This window comes from Rhinatrema bivittatum, chromosome 3, assembly GCF_901001135.1.
Source record: "Rhinatrema bivittatum chromosome 3, aRhiBiv1.1, whole genome shotgun sequence".
NCBI classification, from domain to species: Eukaryota; Metazoa; Chordata; class Amphibia; order Gymnophiona; family Rhinatrematidae; genus Rhinatrema; species Rhinatrema bivittatum.
The window spans coordinates 465,178,408-465,205,705 of record NC_042617.1 but is presented as its reverse complement, the minus strand read 5'-3'; the positions used below and the strand labels follow the sequence as shown (position 1 = coordinate 465,205,705).

General features: G+C 42.6%; 1 protein-coding gene across 8 annotated transcripts in view; it reads right to left on the bottom strand.

The window, feature by feature from the left end:
- VSNL1 (visinin like 1) overlaps positions 1–27,298 on the bottom strand; it is a 403,254-nt gene that overhangs the window by 266,676 nt on the left and 109,280 nt on the right. For 4 of the 8 annotated variants that reach the window (XM_029595946.1, XM_029595942.1, XM_029595944.1 and 1 more), the window contains one exon: positions 10,120–10,286. In XM_029595946.1, coding sequence (XP_029451806.1) covers positions 10,120–10,281 — 162 coding nt within the window. In that variant the 5' untranslated portion in view covers positions 10,282–10,286. Of the gene's footprint in view, positions 1–10,119; positions 10,287–10,375; positions 10,393–27,298 lie in introns of those variants that run through there. The other 4 variants (XM_029595949.1, XM_029595948.1, XM_029595943.1 and 1 more) reach the window with 2 other exon arrangements.

The window sequence follows — 27,298 nt, the reverse complement described above, 5'->3', positions numbered from 1 at the left end:
TTTAAAAAATTTTTTTTTTTTTTTTTTTTTTTTTACTTTTTTTTACCCTTCGGGACCTCCAACTTAATATCGCCATGATATTAAGTTGGTGCCGGCAGAAACTAGCGCCAGCCTTTGGGTAGGCGCTAATTTCTTAAAGTAAAATGTGCGGCTTGGCTGCACATTTTACTTTCTGTATCGTGGGGAATACCTAATAGGGCCATCAACATGCATCTGCATGTTGAGGGCGCTATTAGATGCTGCTGGTTGGACGCGCGTTTTCCGCCCATTACTGAATAAGGGGTAAGGGAAAATGCGCGTCCAAGAGCAGGTTAACAGTGCGCTCCGAGCGCACTGTACTGTATCGGCCTGAAAGTCATCTGAGCTCAGAAATAACTCAGGAAGTGTCTTACCAGCCTTATCAGTTAACTGTGTGTGTGCTGGCTTCTCCTTGTTGAGCATCAGACACCGATGCAGGTGGAAACCAAACTACTGGCAAGCTGGTATTTGCACTATGTAATAGCATGAGGTGCTGAAAAGCATTTTGTGACCAGGTTTCTCTTCTCTTTTAGATGCATACCCCCTTTCATTCGGTCCATAAGAGCACATCCACATGGGTTCTTGTAAGCACAGGGAAGGCTGAAATCCTTTGCAGAAGGAATGTGTATCTTGGAATGTACCCACCCTTACACATGTGACTGGCTACTGCTGCTCCCAACACTCAAAGCGAGTTGCAACCGGTGCTCAGAGCACGTTCTCCACATGTCACTCAGCGCAGGGATGAGAGAGTAGGCAAGAATTCAAGGAAGGAGGGGGAAGAAGAGATAGTATGGCAAGCAATGACTGTGCTGTCCATGCCCTGCATGCTGCCCATTAATTCCCACACTCTTTGGTGCTATGTAGCTAGGAAGAAGAGGTATGTGTTGAATACACATGCACTTAGAAAGGAGCTCCTGAACGTTTGAGAGCCACTGCTGTTGCCTCATGTTGCTACAAAGTACTGAGAGCTGAACCTGGGCACTGGTTTGGACCTCAGCATCTGGTACAGTAGTGGTGATTCTTCTGGGGAAATCCTTAAAAAGCTTAAAAAGGCTTAAAAAGCTTTGGAGAGCTAACCAAACTTAAAAGTCTATTTTACTGCTTTACTTGTTGCTATTCTGCTTGGAGAAGAGGGGCTAAAAATGTGTTTCTGAGCAGCCATCCATGCTATAATCTTGATAGCAGGAGGAAGAATAATCAAAAGAAGTATTCCATACCAGCCTTGCAAAAGCCCTATTGCCAAAACTGGGAAAAACCCTCGGATTCTTCAGAAGTTCCCATCTGCACTCAAGACTGAATATAAATTTTATCTACTGTGTTCATTTACAGACTGCAAGACAGCCTGAAGCTCCCCTCAGCCCCACTAGAACTTTTCAGTCCCAAAGTTTAGACAGACGCCCTCTTTTTATTACTTTGCTTACTTTAGTCTGCAAATAAGACTGCTTTGCTATTGTTAGATTGGTTGTTTGCTAAATGTAAGCCAACTTTAATTTGTTATGCTGGAGGACAAGCTGTTTAAAGCTTTGCTGCTCTGAGCAATAAAGCTGCCTGGCTCTGTGAGTGATTCTCAGTTGTTCTATTCCCACCCCACCCTCACAGACACCCCTACAAGTAAAATATCTGTGAATTTGATCCTTAGGGGGTCTTTGTGCTAAGGCTTCATGAAAAATGGCATGGTAATATTAGTTACTCGCTCCTTTTAATGCTGGTATTACATCAGGCTTTGAAGTCCAGAGGATGAAACTAATGAGATCAGACTGGCCTGTTGCCTCAAGTGGCACGTTCTGTGCCACTGCCATGTGGAAGATCCCCAGCTCAACCCAGAGTTGGGTCTTCAGCTCCCTGGGTCAGCTGTGGGGTCCTGGATGACATCTGGAGGCTGCTGGCAAAGGTGCAGCTCAGTGGGTGCTTTAGCATCCCCGATGTTGAGCAAACGCCCTTCAATGTGTTCAGGGAGGGGTAATTTGTTTTGCTCTTACCCACCCGCCAATCATTTTGAAAAGTTGGCTCCTGTGGTGGCCGGATTTAGGGACATGATTGCGGAGTTTTAGAAGGAGCCCTGGTGCACTGTCCCTGGTCTAGGACTGTCACTGCAATGACAGGACATGGTATGTTGGGGTAGGGGAAGGGGCAATGAGGGATATAAAATAGGCGGAAAGTCCATAGGTAGTTGTGAATGAAGGCCCATGAGGCTAGACTGTAGCCCTGGTTTCTACGGAGATGGAAGTACAAAGGAACAGGAGGAAACTTCCAGGTCAAAAAAGAAAAAAGGTAATGAGATCCAGAATATGTAAATGTTACCACAGCCTGCGGTAAAAACAGTGCAGTCATGGTGGTGCTGCAGCATTAGGCAGCTCAGGTTTCCCTATGCTGACTGATCCAAAGTCAAAAGGCCAGTTACCACAGAGAAACCTTAACACCTTAATTTCTCAAACATCAATCAGGCCTTGAGGGCCCGCACCCCTGATTCCCAAAACATCAAAGGACCTTCTGGCTTTTCCCACGCCCCAAAATGAAAATGGCCTTTGGGCCTCTTGCAACATGAAAATGCCTCTGGGCTGCCAATCCCCCACCCACCCCAGGAACACCAAAAGCATCATCTAGGCTCTCCTTTATCCATCCTGATAAACACAGGAAGCCATCTTGGCTCCTCATCCTTCTATCCTTCTCATCCAGACCCCACTCACCCTTCCAAAATATCTTCTGGATCTTCACTAGCAGGATGAAGCCAGTTTTCTTCTTGCTGACAGAGGTACCAAATTCAAAATAGCATCACTGACACTCTGACCCGGATGTCAAAGCTACATGCCCAGAGGACAAAATTTGATATGGGTGGGGGGACAGGAAAGTTTACACTTTTTGTGGTGTAGTAAATGTTCCTGGCTTAGGTGGCTCACACTAACCCTCACAGATATCAACAGATTATAGCACATCCAACGTTGATTCCTAATAAATCCATTTAAATGCAAATATTAAATTTTGATTATTTGCAATCATGTTAGCCATTGGGAACCAGTAGAATTACAAAAGCACATTCAAATGGAGCACATTAACATGCTTAGTACCTGGGCATTAGCCAATGCATGCATTAATGCTAACATCCATTATAACATAGGCCCCTTAGGTTCTTAATCAAAAATGTTTTTACACAGGCTAAGATAAAAGCATAAGTTTAATGAACCAAGCCCTTAGATTAGTTTTGTTTCATTTGCTTTTAACATGATGGATTATCAAGTTCAGTCTACTTTCACTCATGAGGGTATATGAATATATGTTTTGATACAACAGTATTGCTGATAAGCAGCATTTATTTATAATTTTAACAAAGGCTCGAGGCTAGGGCTTCCCAAACCTATCCTGGGGACCCCACAGGCAGTTGGGTTTTCGGGATATCCTCAATGAATATGCATGAGATAAATCTGCATATACTAAGTTGCCATGGTATGCAAATTTATCTCATGTATATTTTTTGTGTATATCCTGAAAACCCGCCTGGCTGTGGGGTCCCCAGGACAGGTTTGGGAAGCTCTGCTCTAGGTCAGTGGTTCTCAACAGGTGTGTCGCGAGGTGCCGCAGGGCTAGCAGATGGCTGCCTCCTTATCAGCCCAGGTGGGAGTTGGTTGACTTCTCTTACATTGGGCCTGATGGGAGGATACTCTCACTTCCTTCTCTTCTTTCTGGCCCAGTGAGAGGCTGTTTCCTCCTTCACCCATATCAGAGCGAGACATTGCCAGCTCCTGCTGTTCTGGGCCCGATGGGACACAAACTTTATCTTCCCCTGCTGAGTCTGGGAGTGATGCTGCTGCTGATCTCTTCACCCTGTGGAAGGTGGGGGAAAAGAGGTTGGGAATGCTACGCAGATAAGAGGTGGAAAGGAGTCAGAGTGTGGAGGCTGCTGAGCAGGAAGGGGTGGGAAACAAGGGATCAGGTTGCTGGGCAGGGAGGGAGATGGGATGAAGCGGGTAGAGAAAGTCAAGCAGGGGGAGAGGGAGCACAGGGAAGAAGATGTGGAGGGTCAGGAATGCTGGGCAGGGTTGTGAGCGTGAGCGGATGATTGAAAGGGAGTAATTGAGAAAAGTGAAGGATGATGGAGGTATGGAGGGGGAGTGACGGGGTGCAAGAGCCAATTGATGTCAGTTTGGGGAATATGCATTTCTTCCGTCTTTGTACTTTGCTTTAGTGTAAGAGGAAATGTATTTCTGTTTCTAGTTCTCCAGTTTTGCACTGCATGCACAGGGGCTTTTTCAGGTTTCCATTCCAGTTTTTGTCTTCACATTTGTAACTTGTGATCTTTTATTCTATACTTGGTGAAGGTCAGATCTGTATATGTGACTGAGGTGAGGTATTTTACTAGTAGGTAAGGATTTGTATCAGTCTTCTTTATTGTGTTTTCTCATTCTCAATAGGACATGCACTGGTTGTGCACTGCTGCCTTTTCATAGGGAGGGCTATTGCTGTTTGAGTTCTTGGAATTAGTGTTGCAATGGTATGGAAGGTTTGCAGCACAGATTCTGAGTGGGGGTTTTTTTTCAAATGTATTTTACAATGCGCCTCGTAGTAAGGGAGTTTGTGTTTCTGTTACTGAGATAGCACCAGAATCAGAATATCTATTTATATACAGGCCGATACAGTAAGGAGCGGTAGGAAGAGCTGTGATAGTGCCGGGGGCACCCGCGTTTGCCGCACGCACAGTCCGGCTCACCTACCGCTCGATACTGTATTAAAATCGCATGCAAATTCAAGCTGCGTCCATGAAGCGCAATCCATTTTACTGTATAGACGCTTTACACAGCGCCTATACAGTATCCTGGGTGCGCTGGTGCCTGTCATTTCAAATGTCATTTGAAATGACAGGCACCAGGAAGTGGATCCCACCTTTAACCAAAGAAAACCTAAAAACCTAAAATCCCCTCCTCCCAAAGCGACTCGACATGTAAAATATGTAAAACCTAAAAACCTAAAATCCCCTCCTCCCGAAGCGACTCGACATGTAAAATATGTGAATAAGTGTAACCAACTTACTTTTTGTTTCTTTTTCAGCCCTTTCAGCCTTCTCTGCCGTCCTCCGGCGGGGGCAGCTGGCGGGGGCAGCCGGCGGCAAAAGCGGCTTCCAGCGGTCCCTGCTGGCGAAGATGGACGAACGCACGCCCGTAGTGCACGGGTGCTCAAGCCAGCGAAAGCACATGGACGGGTGTGCGTGACGTACGCCGTGATGTCACGCACGCGCGTTCATGTGCTTTCATTGGCTTGATCGCCCGTCAATTTGGGCGCTCTAGCCAGCGAAGCGCATGACGTCACGGCGTACGTTCATACGCTTCGCTGGCTAGAGCGCCCAAATTGACGGGCGCTCAAGCCAGCGAAAGCACATGAACGGGCGTGCGTGACATCACGGCGTACGTCACGCACGCCCGTCCATGTGCTTTCGCTGGCTTGAGCGCCCGTGCACTACGGGCGTGCGTTCGTCTGTCTTCGCCGGCGGGGGCCGCTGGAAGCCGCTTTCGCCGCCGGCTGCCCCCGCCAGCTGCCCCCTCCGGAGGATGGCAGAGAAGGCTGAAAAGGCTGAAAAAGAAACAAAAAGTAAGTTGGTTACACTTATTCACATATTTTACATGTCGAGTCGCTTCGGGAGGAGGGGATTTTAGTTTTTTAGGTTTTCTTTTGGGGGAAAGTTTGCCGTCTACCCTTACCCCTGCCTCTAACGCAGGGGTAGGGGTAGGCGGTAAATTACCAGGTTAAACGCGCGGCTAAACTGCAGGTTAAAAAGGCGATAGTCGGGGCGCGCGTTACTGAATGGGGGGGGAATAACTAATCCGATCGTTTACATCTCATATACATGCTGCGGGCGGAAAGGGGTACCCATTGATTTAAAGAGGCGGTAAGGATGGGTTAAAAGGGATAGTGAATCGCGGGTTGGGCTAACGCGGCCAAATTGTGAGTAGAAAGCGGGTAAGAAGCAGGGTAATCGCGGCCGCACTTTACTATATCGGCCTGATAGTGAGTTGTATTTGAAACATCCTGGTTCTGCTTTGCATCCACTATTTGGGGACGCGGGGGGGGGGGGGGGAGGTCCTGTGCATGCAAGAGTATATGTTTACATTTAGCCCCGTCATGGTCCAGTGTGTCACACCTGTAAGCATTATCTGCCAGGTGTGCCCCAATAGAAAAAAGGTTGAGAACCACTGGTCTAGGCAATGTACAATATCACAAATATGCTTTTATGCTTTACTACATAGTTTTCATACCCTTTACTTGAAATTAGCACAGCAAGATAAATCCTGAAAGCAGCTTCATGATTTGATAACAAGGTAATACCTCATTTATAAATTCTTCAATCACAGTGGTGAAAATAAAATAGATCCCCTTCCTATCTTGTGACATAGCAACTTTTCAACAAGGTATCTAATTGATTGATATCAAGTTACCGCATGGCATAAACTTAACAAATGCCTCCTAACAAGGCAATAGGATTTTAAACTGGTATCCTCTGTCACATCTAATAGATTTGCACTTTCTCTTCCTATGCACTCACTGCTGATGCTTGGATCAGCTCTATTCTATTGCTCAATAGTAGTAATGCTTACTCCTCCTGGTCTGCATCTCTGCCCATTAGGTGTTGCTTCAATCATTCTTTTTTTTTTTTATTTAAAGGTTTTTTATTGGAATGAGGAACATGACAAACATATCCAGGAGATACAATCAATCATTCTTAACTGATCACTGCTTGTTCCTTCTCTGCTATCTGCCTTTTGGAGATCTGGCAATACCACTGCTTTCAGCATTTCTTTCCCTGTTGGTCACCACGTCTCCCCCTAAAGAGACCACAGTTTCCTATTGTGCGCTTCAGCTGCTGTCCCTAAACTGCATACCACATTTTCTGATGACAGTAAAAGGATTATGCAATGTAATTACTTGATATTTCTTCCATGCAGCATTCTGTAATTAAGTAAGCAATAAAATCTGAGATAGTTTTTGCCTCTGCCTGCAATATTGATACTGATAGGGTCATTATCTAGGTTTAGTTCACATTCTCCAGAGAAATGTGAAAGAGACATATTAAACAGTCACACAATGCTAGCTCTTATGATAATGATCATTAAATTTTAGCTTTGATTGAAGCAGCATTTTTGCTCAGTTTATAATCATATTTAGCTAAAGCACATTTTTATTTGAGAAACTGAAGCATCTTGCTTTACTTCAAATTAATTTTATTATATTTTGTGTCATTTTGTAAAGACTGCACATTTAAATATAGCCTGTAAAGTTGGAACATGTTTCAATATGAGCATGGATCTGAGCAAGCTTGCAAATATATCCCTAGATTTATCAAAATGGGTTAACGCCCGTGTTAAGAAAAAGGAGTGTGTTTAGGGAAATTTTATGCATCTTGGGGGGGGGGGGGGGGGGGGGGGAAGGGAGAGAAAGAAAGCCTCTCTCTCTCAGGCCCTCATAGTAGTGAAGTATTTATATCTCTATAGGAGGGCCATCTAATAGGTTGAGGGGAGGTGTTGGTGGTGGTTTAGGGGCCAGTTTCTCATGTAGAGTGAGATGTACGAACAGCAGAGTACACCTTGGCGAAGATTTGACATCATTTGGAGTGAGGAAAGTCTCACAAAGATGACATTTCTACTATGTTTTCTCACCTTAGCTTGATGGACTCTATAACAGGGTACCATCAAGCTAGGGTGAGATAACAGTACAAAATGTCATCTTTGTGAGACTTTCCTCACTCCAAATGATGTCATTTCTCACTCCAAATGACGTCAAATCTTCACCAAGGCGTACTTTGTTGTTCGTATGTCTCACTCTACATGAGAAACTGGCCCCTAAACTATAAAGCACCACCAACACCTCACCTGCACCTATTAGATGGCCCTTCTATAGAGATATAAATAGTTGCACTCTGTGAGGCCCTCCCCAGAGTCACTCACTCTCTCTCTCGCTCTCTACTCCACTCCCCTCCCCAAGCCCAGAAATGGCCTAAATGCAATTCTAAACATGTATCACAAATTGTGTTATGGCCATTTCAGGCATATCACACAGCCTAACGCCAGGAAAAAAAGGTGTATTTATTTCCGGCGTTAAATCCATGCGATTGCATGTGTTATGCTATGGCATGGTGCGAAACTGCCCCTCATTTACCTAAATCCCACCCAAACTCCTCCCTGATCCCACCCTCCCAAAAATTTGAATTCATGCCATGCATTAGGGTTCTTATCACATGCGTTATGGCGTTAGCGCCATAACGCATTTTGATGAATGATCTGATAGTTCACAAAATTCACATAAGTCTACTTAATAGGGAGACTTGTGTTTGTATATTGCTATAAATTGTATATAAACTACAGAACCAGACACCACACATGCAATTTTTAGGGTGATACATCAATTACCAATTGAATAAATAAATAACCCACACAGCTGGGGTTTCAGTTAAATAAAGAAACCAAGAAATTGACAGTCAGAGACTACTAAGTCCATCTAGCCTATCCATTTTTCCCAACCTACTTCAATATTGCAGACTATAATTTATTTCTGGCTAGGGAGTCCTCTCCAACCCAGGTCAACTGTGGTAAGCTGATCCAGTTCTGGATTTGTCTCATTGCATCAGTGAAGTTGCAGTCCTGCCTTTCCTACAGAAACTGGACCTACAAGTCCATAGATACATTGAGGATTGCCCAAGGTCAGGTGGTAAATCCTCTTCCACTGTCCCATCACTTTTCCTTTGCTAAATATTCTCTATACTTGTCCCATGCTTTCTAACATTCCAGTTTTAGTTTTGCCTCAAACCTATACCAAGAATCAGTTCAAGGCATCCAGCATCCTTTCCGTGAGAATTTAAAATCTGGAAACTGAAATATTTCATGTGTCTAAATTTAAAAATGTTAGCACATTTTTAGAATTTGTGATGGCGATAAGATCTCAGATTTTTAAACACAATAAGTTCTGGAATTCAAATAAATATTTTCAGCTAATTATTTTCAGAAGGTTTTTTAAATTTATTTTTTCAAATATATGTACATCCAAATGTAGGCCAAGGAAATTTCTGTCTAGAGTAACATTTATTATAATTTTCTTCTATCACTTTCTTTATGTTTCTCGCTCTCTGTACTATTAATAAGCCCATGGTTTAGAATTTCAATTGAACCCCTTCAGGACAAACAGGTGAGAGTTGGAAGAGAAGGGGAAAAAAAATCATAACAAGATCAATATACCATGTAAAGAACTTCACAATTATTCAAATCATTTCACATAGGTAAACTGAATTAACAAAGCAAAATACATATTAGGATTATTAAAAAATACAAAATGGGAGAATCAGTAACGAATAAAGGAAAATTAATATGTTGAGGTAAACATTTAACAATGTCGCTTCCAACTTCCATCAGTGAAAAAGAAACTGGCCTATTTTCTTATATTTGCTAGCTGTATGCAATTTTTGCCTGCAAAATCCATATTTTATCTTGATTTCTACTTAAGTGCTTATAACCTTTATTGTTTTATTGTTTTGTCAGGGGATTACCTGCCTACTTATTTAATCATTTTATATAAATCAATTATTTTTCATAGCATCCCAACTTTAAATGATAGAAAAAAAATACAATCACAGCTTTTTTGCCACATTTAACAATCAATAAAAAGTGCTTATTGATTTTGCCTGGTTTTCTCTGTCTGTCTGCAGTCACTTTTTTCTGCTTATTGTTTACCTCTATTTGTTACATATAAAGTAGTTTAAGTCTCACTGCTCCTTAAGGCTGTTTATATGCCCTGCTGGTGGTAGCCCCTCCCACTCAGTCAGGGACCTTACCCCCAGCAAATACTTCATTGTTTGAGTTTACTGAAGGATCAATACAAATTCTGAAAGGCAAGGAGACTGTGAAATGCAGCTACTTGGTGCCACATAGAAAGCATACGCTTCTCCAGCTTTTCTTTGTCCAGGCCCTACAAGCATCCTTCAGAAATGCCGTTGAAAGTGATATCTATGCTACCTGTTAGCTGACTGGGCCTTACTCTCAGTAGAGCTGGCCAACAGCTTCCACGCCGAAATAAAACTGGACTCAGTCTTCTGGGCACGTAAAACGGATTTGAAAGCCCATGCCTTACCTTTACGTAGAGTTGCTGAAATTCCTCAAGGTTCAGTCTGCCGGTTGGACAGTCCTTTAGAAATCCTTTGTACCACTGCTTGAGCTCATGCTCATTAAACTCTGTGCTCTTCACCAGATCCTCCATCACCTCAGGGGCCAGTTTGCTATTCTGCTTCCCCATTCTGCCTTGAGAAAAGTGAACAGATAACACTTAGTTTAGCTGCAGGAATCAGTACAAACTTGATCAAGCTGTTTACTGAAAGTACTGCACAAACAGGTTTCGTGTGTGCTCACTTTGCCTCTCTAATTGAGACTGTATTTACTGTCTCCTTGGATTTCACCTTTAATTTTGGCAGTTTCCCTTTACAGTTACTGTGTGCTTATCGTAATAAAACAAATAATGTTTCGTTCCTTTTAAGACAAAGAACATTCCAGCAAGACAGAGAGAAGAAATGAGAAAGTTTAGCAATCTTCGCCCCCTTAAGAATCTCTTCATTCGGTATAAGGATGTTTTATACATTTGGAAGAAAAGCGTGTCCTGAGCAATTAAAATTTGCAGGTAACTATGACTATCAAGGGGCATACAAATGTTAAACCAAACAGTTTAGCTTTGTTCTTAATGGAAGATATCTGCTAATGATGGTTTAACTATTCAAACATTTTGTTTACCATATTGCAAAACTAAAAGAATACAAGATATATTTCAAGTCAGCCAGGTACAGAAATAATTGGTATTAAATGGGCCAGTCACTCATTCTTCTGAGGCAGATACAATGGGTACCAATCATAATTATCACTAATGAGAAAGGATGTGCCTTTGTGTAAGGAGATACGTAGAAAAGTATGCAAGCAGAGACAGCCGCACATGTACATGCCTATGGCAGCCCATGCAAATGGACACATCAATTTTATAACACAGGCACATATATGCGTGCATCATATAAAATCGGTTGTATGCATGTACATAGGCGCACAATTTTCTCTGGATGCATGCTTCTGCGTGCAAACGCCGGCTCTATCACGCAACTGGGGAGATTTTATTAGATATGCAAGCCAACACAATTACCAGTTTCCCCAGTTTGTTCTCAGTTTGCCCAGATAAAGGCTCCTGACTTCATAACCCACCTAAGTAACCTTCCTCCCTTTTACCCTATTAGCCTCAACCCTTCAAACCCTGCTGACTAGCCCTGAATTTTTTTTATTTTAAAACTTAACACGCCATCCATAGCAGAAGTAAAGTTACTTGATAGGGATCCTGGCGTGCACTTGTGCGCATAAATACGTGCACATTTCATGTGACCTTCCCGGAACAAAGTTAGCTGGGTAAATCTGGCTGAAAAAAACATCTATTCCAAAGTTACTCTGGTAACTTTAGCCAGGAATATTCTGCAGAACACTTATCTGGTCGTGTTTCACTGAATATCCAGGTAGTCACATGGGCAATTTTCTCACTCAGAGGTTCACTGAATATCAACCTCTCCCTTTTTAACAGCATATATACTGCCTCTTTGATAAGAAGCCAGGAAGCAATCCTATTTTTAGGACTAAATTATATGTTGTATATTATTTTTGCATTATTGATATATTTTATGTAAAATATTTATAACCCACACTATTCATGATGTTCTAGGAGGGGGTACAATACTACATACACAGAGGTATTTTTGTCATCTATTATTTATGTACTATTATGAAGTATTATTGATGTGTTTGATTATTGATTTTAACTATTTGATGTAAACTGCTGTGAGTCAATTTTGTTTCAAAGAAGGTGGTATATAAAAGTACAATATGCAGCTTTTACTACTCTTAATCACTAAACCTGATACTTTTGATGCAGCTCCATCATTTCTCTCTGCTTCCATGGCAAGGGTTAAGAGAAACTGGATTTATGGTCTGGGAAACTGATAAGCATGAGGGTAACCTGTATAGTGCAGCAGATACTGGCATAAGCTTGCTGGGCAGACTAGATGGATCATTTGGTCCTTTTCTGCCATCATTTCTATGTTTCTATATATCAGAACAGAACACCACCATATTGCTAAGACTGCTTGCTTCCATATGTCTATGATGGTCTTTAATATAGCAAAGTGTATGTGGATCTGATATTTCAGACAATTTTTCTCATATGGCCAAGGATCCATATACTTAGTAACATTATTAAGTCCTACTTGAAATCCCCAAATTTTGCAACTAGCTAAAAAGTCTTTTTGGCTTTTTTATTTCAAAATTTGAAAGGTGAGACAAAATGTGGGAACTGAATATGGCTACTAATCACTCTGGTAGCTTTACAAAGACACCAGCAGAGAGGAGACATGTCTACTTGCTCTGCCATCAAGCACACATTGGGAATGCTAAAATATTAGTTCATTAGTTTGAATTACTCAGGAGGTGTTTTACAGTTTTTGCCGAAGTGACACAGAATGTGTTGGCCTGCTATCTTCCCTATAATATAGCAATTAAGCATCATATTCCAGTTGCCATTAACCCAGATTTTGAACCAGAACCCAACTGCCTCCTGATGGAGTTAAGGGAAATATAGTAAGTGGCACTCAAGCTCAAAACACAACTGCAAGCCTCATAAACTTCATATATATCAATGCATTAAGATCCCTGAAAGTGAAGTGTGGCTAGCTTTTTTATTTGATCTTTTTTCAAAGAATGCTGCCTGTTGTTCCCTGATGAACTAAGTGTGACTTTAGTTCTCTTCTGACTGCCTGTAAATACCTGCCCATACTGAAAGTTAGAGCTTGTAAGCAAACAAAGCCATAACAACGGCTTCACTCAACATAACAAATGTTAACCATAGCTGTGAGAGATGCCTATTAATGTAAAAATATATCCTAGGAAAAAGAAACAGACAGCCTGAAAAATCAAAAATAGGCTGCTTTTATTGCAAAGCAATTGCCAAAGACTGAAGTAAAGATAATACAAATCAAATGTGCATCATTTGCATTGTGAGGCGTGATATATGGCAAATAGAAACCACAATCAACTTAGTTACAATAATTATTTTTTCTAGAGAACAGTTGGTGTAGACAAAAAGCCACATAAATGAAAATGTTCATGCTGCTTAATGCACAGAGGACACACAGAGAATTCAGTTCAAGTTATTCAGGGAGATAAACAGGAACAAATCCAGAGATCACAGCAGAATAATTCAGTAAGATGAACAGGAACAAAAACACTTTTTTGTCTGAGGCATTTTCCACCAAAAGGTTGAAGATTTGCAGACTTACCCTGACCAGTCATGGTTCGGAAACTACACCATCTCTGGCTTATCCATGAAATTTGTTGGATCTGGCATGCTCAGGGTGGTCTGAGTACTGGTACCCATACAAAAGAAATGGGCATGTAAGGAATGGCTCAGTTATATTCGTATTCATTGGAAGTCCGATGGGACTACACTTGACCACACTTCCGGTTTGATGCCCTGACGTATGTTAATGGTGTAGCAGCAATAACTGTGTGAATTTTTTATTTTGCATTCGCAGTAACATGTGACTCATTTTATATTGTAGATCTGAATAAAAATGATTGATGAGATTGTACCCTGAGGAAGAACCATGGTTCGAAACACAGACCCTTGTCAGCTGGTTTTGAAGAAGAGGGGCATCTTTTGAGAAGATTAACAGTTAATGTTGGCGATATTGGTGACGATCGATTTCATACGAGATAAGTGTTGACTCATTCTTCAGTTCAATAGTATAAGAGATTTTATTTGCAAATAAAAAATATAAAAATATTATAATACATCACAGTGGGATACTGTGTGTGTTATGAACAATGGGACACTTTCTTGAGTCCGATGATTATATATACGGCAGAGGAATGTGTAAATGTTTGAATATTTTACCCTGATGACGCCTAGTATGAAGGTCTAATATATGCTTAACAATTATTATCATTATCGCTGTTGATGTCTAACTAGCTTTCTTTTCCCTCTTTCATCAGACATTAGTGGTTAAAGTGTTGGTAATAATTACATTCTGCTTTTGGCTATCCAGTGATTATTTTATGTTAAATTATCTCTTGGCATGCTTTATTAAGAAGAGACTTGCCGAAGAGATAAAAAAAACAAAAGCAAAACAGAGCACACCACTTAGATGACCAAGATGTAAAAAGGCACTCAGGAAGGACAAGGTCATAGCAAAAAGATAAATGAATTCTTTCCTTTAGTCTTCACTGCAGATAATATTGCAGAAATATCCACACCAGAACTGTTCTTTGTAAGTGATGGATCAAAGAAACCGAAATCACTGTAAATGTGGACGAGGTGCTAGAGTAAACTGACAAACTAAATACAAACAAGTCACCAGGACCTCAAGGTATTCACCCAGAGTTCTAAAGAAACATGAAACTGCAGACCTGCTAGTAGTAATCTGTAACCTATTATTCAAATTTACCATTGTATCAGAAGACTAGAAAATAACCAAAGTAACGCCAGTTTTTTAAAAAAGGGACCTAGGAAACTACAGACCAATTAGCCTGTCATCGATGGTGGGTAAAATGGTGGAAAATATTGTAAAGAACAAATGTACTAGTCATATGGATACACATGTCCTAAGGGAAAGAGCCAGCATGGGTTTAGCAAAGGGAGGACATGCTTTACTAAGAGATTTGGATAGGGTCAGCTGGTCGATTTAGTACATAAGGATTTTCAGAAGGCATTTAATACAGTCCATCATCAAAGACTCCTCAGGAAATTAAAACGTTATGGTGGCTTAGAATGTTTAAATAGTCTGTGTTTAGAAAAAAAAAAAAAAAAGGAAACAGGGGTGGGGTTTAGGCAGTCTGCTAAGTGCCCAGTTGTTTCCTGGATTTCTTTCATATGCATTTGACCAAAAGTATAGCTCTCAGCAGTTGAGGTAACTTTTCCTGCAGAAGGTTTCTCTAATCCCTGGCAATCTCTTTGGGTTAATACCATGCCTCTTTAGGGATGATATGGGCTGAAGATGAGTTTTTCTATTTGACCTTCCTCCCTATCCCTCACCGCCCACCCCATGTCCAATTTTCCTTATATAGACTGGTTTGTGGCCCAACAGACGTCTTGTAGCTTTGTCCAATTAAATGAAATGGTCCCTGCTTTCAATTAAAACCCACACATTTACTTACTTTTGAGACTTATTAAATTTTATTTACATTACGACTTTCCTAATTTTAAAGTGGATTTCATTCAGGTACTGTAGGCATTTCGTTGTCCCTTGTTCTGTTTGTAGTAGATTGATTAGGATTGCAGAATTCTGTTTTAATAGCTGAAAACGTTGGTTAGTCTGGGTTTCAATTTTGTACTATAGTACTAGTCAAACTTTTTTGTTAAGGATATCAAATCACACCTATCCACCCCACTGACTATTTCTTACATAAACTTTTAAGAAGCCTCATTCCTTGCAGTTTACTCCATTACACCATTCTCAATTACTCCCACCTCTAGCCCACCTGATTTAATTTTTTTCCCTAATCATGACCACCTCTTAACATAAAACCTCATTTGTTTTGTATCTTGTCTATTTGTATCGACTATACTGTAAGCTGGAGCAGGGTCTCTCTCTTATGTGTTCATGTATAGCACTGCATACAATGAGTATGCACTGTTTAAATGATTCATAATAATAATAAAAGGCAATACCCCTTTATGGGTTTGTAACTGGATAAAGAACTGGAAATGAAGACTAGGACTAAATGGTCAGTGTTCCAAATGGAGAGAGATACATTGTGGCGTGCCCCAAAAATCTGGCCTAGGACGGTGTTGTTTAACGTATTCATTAATCATCTGGAAAAGGGAGAAATAAGTGATGTCATCAGATTTGCGTAGGATCACAATTATTCAAAGTAATTAAGCACAAGCGGACTGTGAGGAATTCCAGAAATACTTTGCAAGATGGGAAAACTGGGCATCTAAAGGACAGCTGAAATTTAATGTGGGTAAGTATAAAATGATGCACACACGAAAAGATAATTCTAACTAAATGTACACAATGCTGGATTCCTAAGCATCTCTGTCCTTCCCCTCCCTCCCAGTGCATCCTCTATGGCCCTGTCCTTCACTCCTCCCTCCTCAGTGCTCTTTTTCTTTTAGTCTCCTTTCTTTGAGCTCCTTGTTCTTTCCCTTCCCTCTTCTTTCTACATGAGAGGTCTTGAACAAGTAGATGTGACTCGGTTATTTACACTTTCGAATAATAGAAGGACTAGGGGGCATTCCATGAAGTTAGCAAGAAGCACATTTAAGACTAATCGGAGAAAATTCTTTTTCACTCAACGCACAATAAAGCTCTGGAATTTGTTGCCAGAGGAGGTGGTTAGTGCAGTTAGTGTAGCTGGGTTCAAAAAAGGTTTGGATAAGTTCTTGGAGGAGAAGTCCATTAATGGCTATTAATCAATTATACTCAGAGAATAGCCACTGCTATTAATTGCATCAGTAGCATGGGTTCTTCTTAGTGTTTGGGTAATTGCCAGGTTCTTGTGGCCTGGTTTTGGCCTCTGTTGGAAACAGGATGCTGGGCTTGATGGACCCTTGGTCTGACCCAGCATGGCAATTTTTTATGTTCTTATGTCCTTCTGCCCTCTTTGCTCAATGTCCATTTATCATCTCTCCTTTCCTCCCCCTCTCTCCCTCTCCTATGTCAATTTCTGCCTTCTCCAGATACTTCACAATATCAGCCTCCTTCACAGGTCAATACAGTAAAGTGCGGCCGCAGTTACCCTGCTCCTAACCCGCTTTCTACCCACTTTTCGGCCGCGTTAGTCCAACCCGCGATACACTATCCCCTTTAACCTACTCTTACCGCGTCCTTAAATCACCGGGTAACCCCTTCCACCCGTGGCATGTATATTACATGTAAACGATCAAATTAGCTATTCCCTCCCATACAGTAACACGCGCCCCGACTATCGCTTTTTTAGCCTGCCATTTTGCCATGCATTTAACCTGCTAACTTATCGCCTACCCTTACCCCTGCGCGTTAGAGGCAGGGGTAAGGGTAGGCAGCAAATTTTCCCCCAGCCCCCGCTCACCTGCCCTGGCCGCATCCATGGGTGCTGGTCTCCGGGGCAGCCCCAGTCCTCTCCCCTCCTCCCAAAGCAACGAAAGCGGAAAAAAAGCGAAAAAGCGAAAAAAAAAAGCGAAAAAGCGAAAAAAAAAAAGTTGCAAGAGAGAGAGGGGAGAGAGGACGGGCAATCCTATGCTCGGGATTGCCAGTCCTCTCTCCCCTCCTCCCGAAGCAAGGCGCGAAAAGCAGCCATGCTTCGGGAGGAGGGGAGAGAGGACTGGCAGTGTAAAGCAACGAAGCGACTTACTTTTTTTGCAGCCCCCTTCCGGAGACGGACAACGGCATGCGACGTCACGCCTTGAGCGGCCCAATTGCACACACAGGGGCCGCTTTCGCCCGTGCAGGTGTCCATCTTCACGGGCAGCTGGAGGCATGGAGCCGCGGTCGTCTTCGCCGATGTTCCGTCTCCGGAGGGGGGCTGCAAAAAAAGTAAGTCGCTTCGTTGCTTTACACTGCCAGTCCTCTCTCCCCTCCTCCCGAAGCAAGGCTGCTTTTCGCGCCTTGCTTCGGGAGGAGGGGAGAGAGGACTGGCAATCCCGAGCGTCGGAGAACCGTCCACTTCCTGGTACCTGTCATTTCAAATGATATTTGAAATGAGAGATACCAGAGTGTCCGTGAAGCGTTAGGCCAGCGCACCCAGGATACTGTATAGCGCTCTATACAGTAAAATGGGTTGCGCGGGCCTAACGCTTCATGGACGCTTCTTAGACGCAGCTTGCATTTGCAAGCTATTTACATACAGTATCGAGCGGTAGGTGAGCTGGACTGTGCATGCGGCAACCGCGGGTGCGCCCGGTACTAACGCAGCTCTTCCTACCGCCCCTTACTGTATCATCCTGTCAGTTTCTTATCCAATGTAAACTGGGTTTCCTGCAACTCGAGGCTGAGCCAGTAACTGCTTCTTCCAGGCCTTGAATGGTGCTTGGTGGGACAAGCCAGAGTCTTCGGTTCCCTCATGGGGCTGACACTACTTCCCCTTCTCACACCACCCAGCTACACTAATTGCACTAACCACATCCTCTGGCAACAAATTCCAAAGCTTTATTGTGCGTTGAGTGAAAAAGAATTTTCTCCGATTAGTCTTAAATGTGCTACTTGCTAACTTCATGGAATGCCCCCTAGTCCTTCTATTATTCGAAAGTGAAAATAACCGAGTCACATCTACTCGTTCAAGACCTCTCATGATCTTAAAGACCTCTATCATATCCCCCCCTCAGCCGTCTCTTCTCCAAGCTGAACAGCCCTAATCTCTTCAGCCTTTCCTCATAGGAAAGCTGTTCCATCCCCTTTATCATTTTGGTTGCCCTTCTCTGTACCTTCTCCATCGCAACTATATCTTTTTTGAGATGCGGCGACCAGAATTGTACACAGTATTCAAGGTGCGGTCTCACCATGGAGCGATACAGAGGCATTATGACATTTTTCGTTCTATTAACCATTCCCTTCCTAATAATTCCTAACATTCTATTTGCTTTTTTGACTGCTGCAGCACACTGAGCTGACGATTTTAAAGTATTATCCACTATGATGCCTAGATCTTTTTCCTGGGTGGTAGCTCCTAATATGGAACCTAACATCGTGTAACTACAGCAACGGTTATTTTTCCCTATATGCAACACCTTGCACTTGTCCACATTAAATTTCATCTGCCATTTCGATGCCCAATCTTCAAATCTTGCAAGGTCCTCCTGCAATGTATCACAGTCTGCTTGTGATTTAACTACTCTGAATAATTTTGTATCTGCAAATTTGATAACCTCACTCATCGTATTCCTTTCCAGATCATTTATATATATATTGAAAAGCACCGGTCCAAGTACAGATCCCTGAGGCACTCCACTGTTTAACCTTTTCCACTGAGAAAATTGACCATTTAATCCTACTCTCTGTTTTCCAGTCTTTTAACCAGCTTGTAATCCACTTCTGCTTCCTATATTCTTTGCTGTAAGCATGATTGTGCAAAAGGATAAGCTGCTAGTACTGTATATATGTTACCATTTGTAACAATGTATGCAGGGGTCTATTTTTAATGTGCTGTTTATTTCAGTTACAATGTGATGTGCAATTACATATTTGGTCTTTGCAGAATGTGATTACCAAAGATGACGACTTGCTTTCAATCTGTTGACATTTGTTGTGTATTAAAGTAATCACAGGTTTGAAAGAACACTTTCTGCTTGTCTGCTTTTATTGTGTGCCTTTTCTCTTAAGGATTCACTAGATCAAAGGTTTGGGATCCACATGACCTTGCATGCTAGAGTGTCAGTGGCCATTCCAAGAAGGCAGTTTTGTAGCAGGCAAGACCATATGGCCCACAGCATACACCCAACAGCTGACTGTATGCTCTGGGGTCATTCTATATCAAGTGGACCAAGGGTCCACGCTCAACCTCCTCCAAACTGAATAAAATTTTACACAGTGGTTCTCTAGGGTCTCAATCAAAACCCTACTAAATTTTTCACCTGGATTTCCATTGGTTGGAGAGCTAGAGGCAGTTGAATGGAAGTCACCTCTGAGTACCATGCTCCGTGCAACCTAAAATGGCCATTTTGTCCAGGTGCTACAGCTAGACAACATCTCTCAGGGGCCTGAAATTTTGTGGATTAGTACAACCCCTAGTGGTAAGTCCCAGTGCAAAGTTTGGACATAATATGAAATTGCCTCCCTTATTATGGGCCAGCAAAGTATGTGAAAAATTGTAAAAAAAAGAAATATAAGGCCTACTTTGATTCCTCATTGCTCCTGACCTATACTTTGATTCAAGCCCTGATTGGACCAGTAGTGGCCCATGGCATATACGTATAAGATTTGCACTAAGAGGCTTTACAGGCAAATGGAAGTAAAGATATAATTACATAAAGATACAATGTCACTTTTTTATGCAAATCTTTGCCAATTTTCAGGTGCAAATATCTCTACTGTGTAGTTTTTAAACCTTTTCTTTTTTATATCACTTGAAAGTCACCCTGTTTCATTTTGGACCTGATCTTGCTTTGGTCAGAATTAAGGCACCAATGATATGCATCATTTGCATGCATGGGTGCACTACATTAAAGAGAGTCATCTTTGGCGCCCTGCTGTGTAACACATAAATGAGCTAGATATGTGAAATTTTACAATGCAGTGAAGCTTGTTGTGCTTACCATGCTTGTAACTTTTGACACATCTTGCTTCAACAATCTTTTATAAATGACCCCTCAAAATGGACATTTTATTGCTCTGTATTATTTTGCTGCATGCAAGACTGAACATGCAAAAGTATCAGCTTCACAAGGAACTATGTTAATGTCATGTTAGCAGTGTGTTGTGGCAGAGATTTTGGGAACATGCCCTAGCCTGTAACACCATTGTGCTCTTTTGGGTTCCTGGTATCAAATTTTTCTTTGTGGCAAATGAGGACATTGAAGCAGTCAGACCTGTTCAGGTGAGAGGTTTAGCAAAGGTCATACAGTTGCTGGCTATCATCAATTCAAGCCCAGTGGTGCAACAAAAATTTGCATAAGCAACATATCGAATGACATGACCTCATTTATTGCAAGTGTCCTAGGACATGAATGTGAATATTTCCCTGCCCGTCAAGAATCCAGCTTCTAACCTGGTCAGTATTTACCTTGCATCTATGATAAATCCTGGTGGATTGGCCATATATGCGAAGCCTCAATTGAGGAATGTGATGTTTTGGTCAATTTCTTGCACCCCCAAGGTCCTGCCAGGCCATTTTACTGGCCACCCCATAGAGACACCTGTTGGGTCCTAGAAGAACACATTATTGCTACCCTTGATGCACCTATAACAACTTCATCAGGCAGGCAGAACATTTATTCACAAGCCACTTTGTCATGCATTGATGGGACATTCAAAAGCATGTGCAAGGCAGGAAAAAAGACTAAGTGAATTTTTGTGAAATTTGCCGTTTAAGCAATTCTCATATTAGTGTCTTGCCTTTTCTTGTTTTGTGCTTAAATAAAAGCTTGGAAACCTGTGGCTGGGACCTTATCTGGCTGTCTGGAGTGGCCCCAAGGTGAAGGGGTTGTCAATTTTGCTGAATTGGCAGTGGCTCAGCCACCACTGACCAATGCAAAGTAATTAATCAGCATACAAAGTTTTGCACTGTCTTTGTTGACTAATTTATGAATATGTCTAAACAAATATGTATCAAAAGCTAAAAGTGTGGTAAGCACAGTAAACTGAGCTGCATTGTAAAATTTCACATCTCTAGCTCATTTATATGTTTCAAGGTTGGTTGCCAAAGATGGCTCTTTTTAACATAGTGCATTCACACATGCAAATGATGCTTGTCTTTGGGACTGTAATTCTGACGAAAGCAGACTTTTATAGCAAACACTTTGCTCTTTCAAATGACATTAGAAAGAAAAATATTGAAAACTACACAGTAGAGATATTTACACCCAAAAAATGACGAAAACTTGCATAAAAAGGTGATGTCATGCCTTTATGTAACTATACCTTTGCTTTCAGTTGGCTGCAAAGCCTCCTACTGAAAATCCTAGATGTACATGGGCCATGACTACTGATCCAGTTATGGCCTGAATCGAAGTATACATCAGGAACAATGAGGATTCAAAGTAGGGCCTTAAATGTCTTTTGTAAAATGTTTCACGTACTTTGCTGGCCCATAAAAATGGTGGCAACCTCATGTTAGGTTCCAAAATTTGCATAGGAACTTAGCACCAGGGTGTAATAATCAACAAATTTTCAGGCCCTAACAGGTGTTATTTAGCTGCAGTGCCTGGACAAAGTGGCTGTTTTGTGTTGCATGGAGCACAGTATTCTATGAGTGACCTTCATTCAGCTGCCTCTAGCTCTTGAACCAATAGAGATCCAGCTGAAAAATTTTGCAAAGTTTTGTTTGAGGCCCTATCAAACATCCATACAAAATTTTATTCAATTTGGAGGTGGTCAAATGAGGATGAGTTTCTAAACTGGTCCATTTGACATGGATAGTTCTCCAAGAAAGACAGCGAGAGCTAAGCAGGAACCTCCTTATTGGCTCTAGCTGCCTTCTCCAGAGAGCATACACTTAGCTAACAGTTGGGTACACAGGCATGTATGTCAGATGGGCACTAGCTAACTAGTGTTCACCTCCATACGCAGTCCGGTGGAAAAGTTGTAGAAATGTTTGGATAGAGATGCAGTAGCTATATCTTCACTCTGTTGGGGACCAATAGGTTATCTAGCTATGCGAAGGTCATAGTGCACCTCTTATAAACCACTGGCCTGTAACATTCTGAAGATATATCACTTCTGACGAAACAATGGCACTTCTCTCTGGCACCGAATGCTAACATGACATAAGTCTTCAGTCAGAGGGCTACTTGAAAATGGCAAAGCCCTAGGTGTGTTTTATCTCTAGGGAGCATAGATGTGCAGCTGCAGGTGTCCAGGGCAAAGAGTATATAGTGTACATGTAAAGCCTGTGTGGTGTTAAGGGGACATTACATTAATCACCCCACAAGACTTAACATTGGGACCCTTACTTGGGTCCTCACACCACCTAAAAGGCAATCTGGACAAAACCCTTTTTAGGTTCCACCCTAAACAAAATGTCTTCTACTTACAGGCTGATCTAACACAGTGATCAGCAGTCCAAACTTGGGCTGTGGTTTTTATCTAACCTATACAATTCCCTTACTCCTCCTCAGTTTTCAAACAGCTGCTGACATGGTGTTTTGAGCAGCCTGCAAGTAGCCAGAGGTGCATAATGCACAGGTTGTATAGAGGACAAGTGATGCGGGAAAAATCAGCTGCTAAACATGTCCCCTAAAATCAACTGTGGAAATGCGCCACCACTTCTTTGTTTGCACACACCACATACAGAGCTCATATGGAAGCATCTTTGTAGGTGTAACCTGCCAGTGTATACATCTGGCAGAGTAAGGCACTAAAAATGTGGCCTGGTGTAGCAGTCTCTATGTGGAGTGTCCATGATCTATTCTACAGAGAGGAGGGCAAGTAGGCCACAGTCTCGAAAAAGAGAATCTCTAGCAGGCTTCATGCCACACCTCCCCCCAGAACAGCTAACCCTCTCTGGCAGCTGAAGCACTTGGAACCATGCACATGCCCAAATAACAGGACAATTAGGACCCCTCTAAGTACTAGGTGCAAGAGCATCTTGGTTCAGAGAGTGAAAGGGGTACACTACAGGCAGATATCTACTCATCCAGAAATGTGACACACCATATCCAAGGTCTGACGCTGTCAAGTTTTACCTCCACACCCCCCCCCCCCCCCAACACAAGGAATCAACAGTGTGAGCCATAGCTGGAATGGACTTAGAGTAAATGTGATGTCATTTTCTCCCACTACGAATACAATCGTATCTCTGAGGCATCCGTTGTAAACAATGAAAGTACAGGATCACCTGTGTCGAAAGACAGTCTACGCAAAATGGATGCTCTCACACTGCCTGCTCTGGGGTATGCAAAGGTGTGATAATGGAGGGAACAACGAAGCAAACATCACCCACGGACACAGATGTAGACCAAGACTAACGCAGCACATCACTCACCCAGACGCACATAGTCACACATATAAGTTGGCCCTTTTTTGGGGACAGACTACCTCCAACAATTTGTGCACCTACACATGGCCAATGAGTATGTTCCTGGCATGTCTAATATCCTACATCATTGATGTCTCTGGCTGCCTAGTCCCTAACTGATGAGGGCATCAGAGTCTGAAGAATACACAGAAAATTAGGTATGCCAGCATGACAGGCATCTGTGAGATGCATATATGATAAGCACTTTGTCAGAGGTAACTGCCATGGGCCCCTCAAGCCTTAAGAGGGCAAGAAATGCTTGTCTTGAAAGAGACCAACACAGAAAGTACATAAGCCATCACGCCAACCATATGACACCTCTGGGAGCAGTTGCCCCACACATTCAGCAAAGTGACAGTTTTCTGAATGAGGCAGGTTGTAGGCTCCTGAGGATATCAGCTGACAACAGCTTCTCTAGCCTTTATGCTATTCATAGAGCTGATGACTGTGAGTCTATCAGCACACCTGCACTGCTCACAACTAACTGTAAAAGTGACCATCATAACATGAGACACAGCCTATAGGAAAGCAACTCTTCCAGCTTGGCCACAAGTCCTACCAGCCATGTGGATCAGTAAGGGCCTGCCACCATAAATCCCCTGAAAGGTGGTGAATGACCTTGGAAATGGACCATTCTGCAAACTGTTCACCCCAGGAGTCTTCAGCTATATGCTTTAAGGATGGCCACAGATAGCATAAAGACAGTAACTGATACTATCGCAACAAGCAAACTACTCTGCATATTTTCTAGGTACATACATGCATACAACAGCACTACATGACTAGCCCTGAGCTAGACCGGCCAAGAGCCTTGCAGCATCGTGACATCTCCATATCTAACTAAGGCTGCCTGCGATTGGTCAGGCGAAACAAATAGCTTCTAACACACCTTTGCGTTGGGTTCAATGACGTGAATTTTTCTTAGGAGACATGTGGGTGCTTTTAGAGTGATTAGAAACTATACTGTGACGTTGACAATTCTGAGGTGATTTGCAAATACAAGTGAAGGCATGACACCATCTGATTCCCAATCCTGCCTTCACACAGTCTGACCAGCATCCTTGTGCGCCTCCCCAAGAAGCTACAGCCAAAGCCCTCACCATCTGGACATGATAATTGACATTTTGCCTAGGTAGGTGTAGCAGGGTACATCTCTGTATGGGTGCATGCAACCACAAAGAGGTATGCTAGCTTGGAGCATTGTGGGAATACCACAATGTTGGACAGACACTTTACCAAAGGCTGTAGTGAAGGCCTGCTAGGTGAACACTCTGATGTCAGCATGGCTCTGAAACAGATGAGGCAGTCCTGTTAGCAGTGTCTTTGCAGGTCCATGTGACACAAAGCATCCCAAGTACAGGTGCATAACTTCACATGCACACAGTTGTCAGCTATGGGATGAGGCTGTAAAATGGGTACTCTGTGATTGATACTTTAGACCAGTGGTTCTCAACCTTTTTTCTGTCGGGACACACCTGATAGATGGTCCTCACATGCGAGACACACTGAAGCCATGACAGTCACAGGGCTAACCCCACCCCTACCCCTGACCCTCAGTAATGGGTATAAAGCAGAACTAGAACATTCCCTGTACAACTCATCATATAAAAAAGATATTCTGGTGTTATCTCAATAACAGCAACACAAACTCCCTCAACTACCAGGCGCAATAGCCCTACTTATAAAAAGACAGCAGTTCACCACCAATGCATGTCCAATTAAGAAAACACAACAAATAAAATGAGGTATTTTATGTGCCTACAAGCTAGTTAAATATCTCACCTCGGTCATACACACAAGATCGACCTTCACCAAGTAAAGAAAGACCACAAATTACAAATATGGAGCAAATTGGAATGAAAAAAAAAGCCACTCTGCATGCAGAGCAAACCTTGAGAAATGGAAACAGAAATAAAGCACCTAACAAAATCCCAGGATCTGCAATAATGCACACAAACTAATCCTCACAAAGTTACACCTGCATTATGACATGCACTCAATTGGAACAATTCTACCTATAAAAAGGCAACACAACAAATATTAAACCAGGCCCTAAACACGAATACACCGCCCATTAGAAAAACAGAAAAAGCCAAGCTGTTATAGATTCCCACACAGAAATAACTGTAAAACTATATGAAAAAATGTTTCAAAACAACTGAAGAACAGAACATTATCTAACAATTAAAATCTCTTAAAAATTATTAAAAATTCTTCAAACACCAATAAAATATTTCAAAACAGCAGACATCACATACTACCCAATAATTAAAATGGCATTCAATCAAGAAAAATGAACTTAAAAAGCCACCTTTACTTACCCTCTCCAGCAGTTCTCCTACTCCTTTCCCTTGCAGGCCACAGCAGAAGCAGCAGTAGCTGCCCTCACGGTCCTCTTCCTTAGGGAGCACAACCAGTCTCTTCTCTCTCTCTCACGCACTTACACAAGCACACACATACCAGTCATCTCCCTGATCAGTCTCTCTCACACATACACACGTCATCTCTCTGACCAGTCTCTCTCAATCACACAATTCTCTCGCTCTCCGTTACTTACACACAGGCTTTCAATCACACAAATGCTCTCTCTATCTCACTTACAAATAGGCTCAATCACACACAAGCACCCTTCCTTTCTCACACACACACCACACACACACACACACACACAGAAGCACCATTCCTTTCTCACACACACACAGAAGCACCATTCCTTTCTCTCACACACACCACACACACAAGCACCATTCCTTTCTCTCACACACACACAGAAGCACCATTCCTTTCTCTCACACACACCCCACACACACACACAGAATCACCATTCCTTTCTCTCACGCACACACCACACACACACAGAAGCACCATTCCTTTCTCACACACACACCACACACACACAGAAGCACCATTCTGATCTCAAATACACACACACACACACACACACACAAAGGCCACCAGCTGAACAGCTCGTCTTCGGCCCACCGGCCTGGTCTCTGGCAGTGGCTAGCAGCACCGGTCTTCATTTCTTTGGCCTCGCCGGTCTGGTCTCCAGTGGCAGCTAGCAGCGCTGGTCTTCATTTCTTTGACCCCGCCAGCCTAGTCTCCAGCGGCGGCTAGCAGTGCCGGTCTTCATTTCTTCAGCTCCACCAGCCTGGTCTCCAGCGGCGGCTAGCAGTGCCGGTCTTCATTTCTTCGGCCTCAGCTAGCAGCACCGGTCTTCATTTCTTCAACCCCGCCTGCCTGGTCTCTGGTGGCAGCTAGCAGCACAGGTCTTCATTTCTACGACCCCGCTGCCTGGTCTCTGGCAGAGGCTAGCAGCGCTGGTCTTCATTTCTTCGACCCCTGCCGGCTGTGAGTAGCACGCGACACACCTGCCGGTGCGTGGCGACACACCAGTTGAGAATCGCTGCTTTAGATTGTCTACCTGTAGCTTTAGGCTGTGCCTTTAAGCTTCAAAGCTACTTGTGATTTATAGCTAGGCCAAGCCATGTGCACTGTGTTGGCAGTCCTACACAAACTCTCTTGCAACACATACCTCTTTGAGATTCACTATCAGTCAGAAAACATTAACCCAGCCATATGTACTT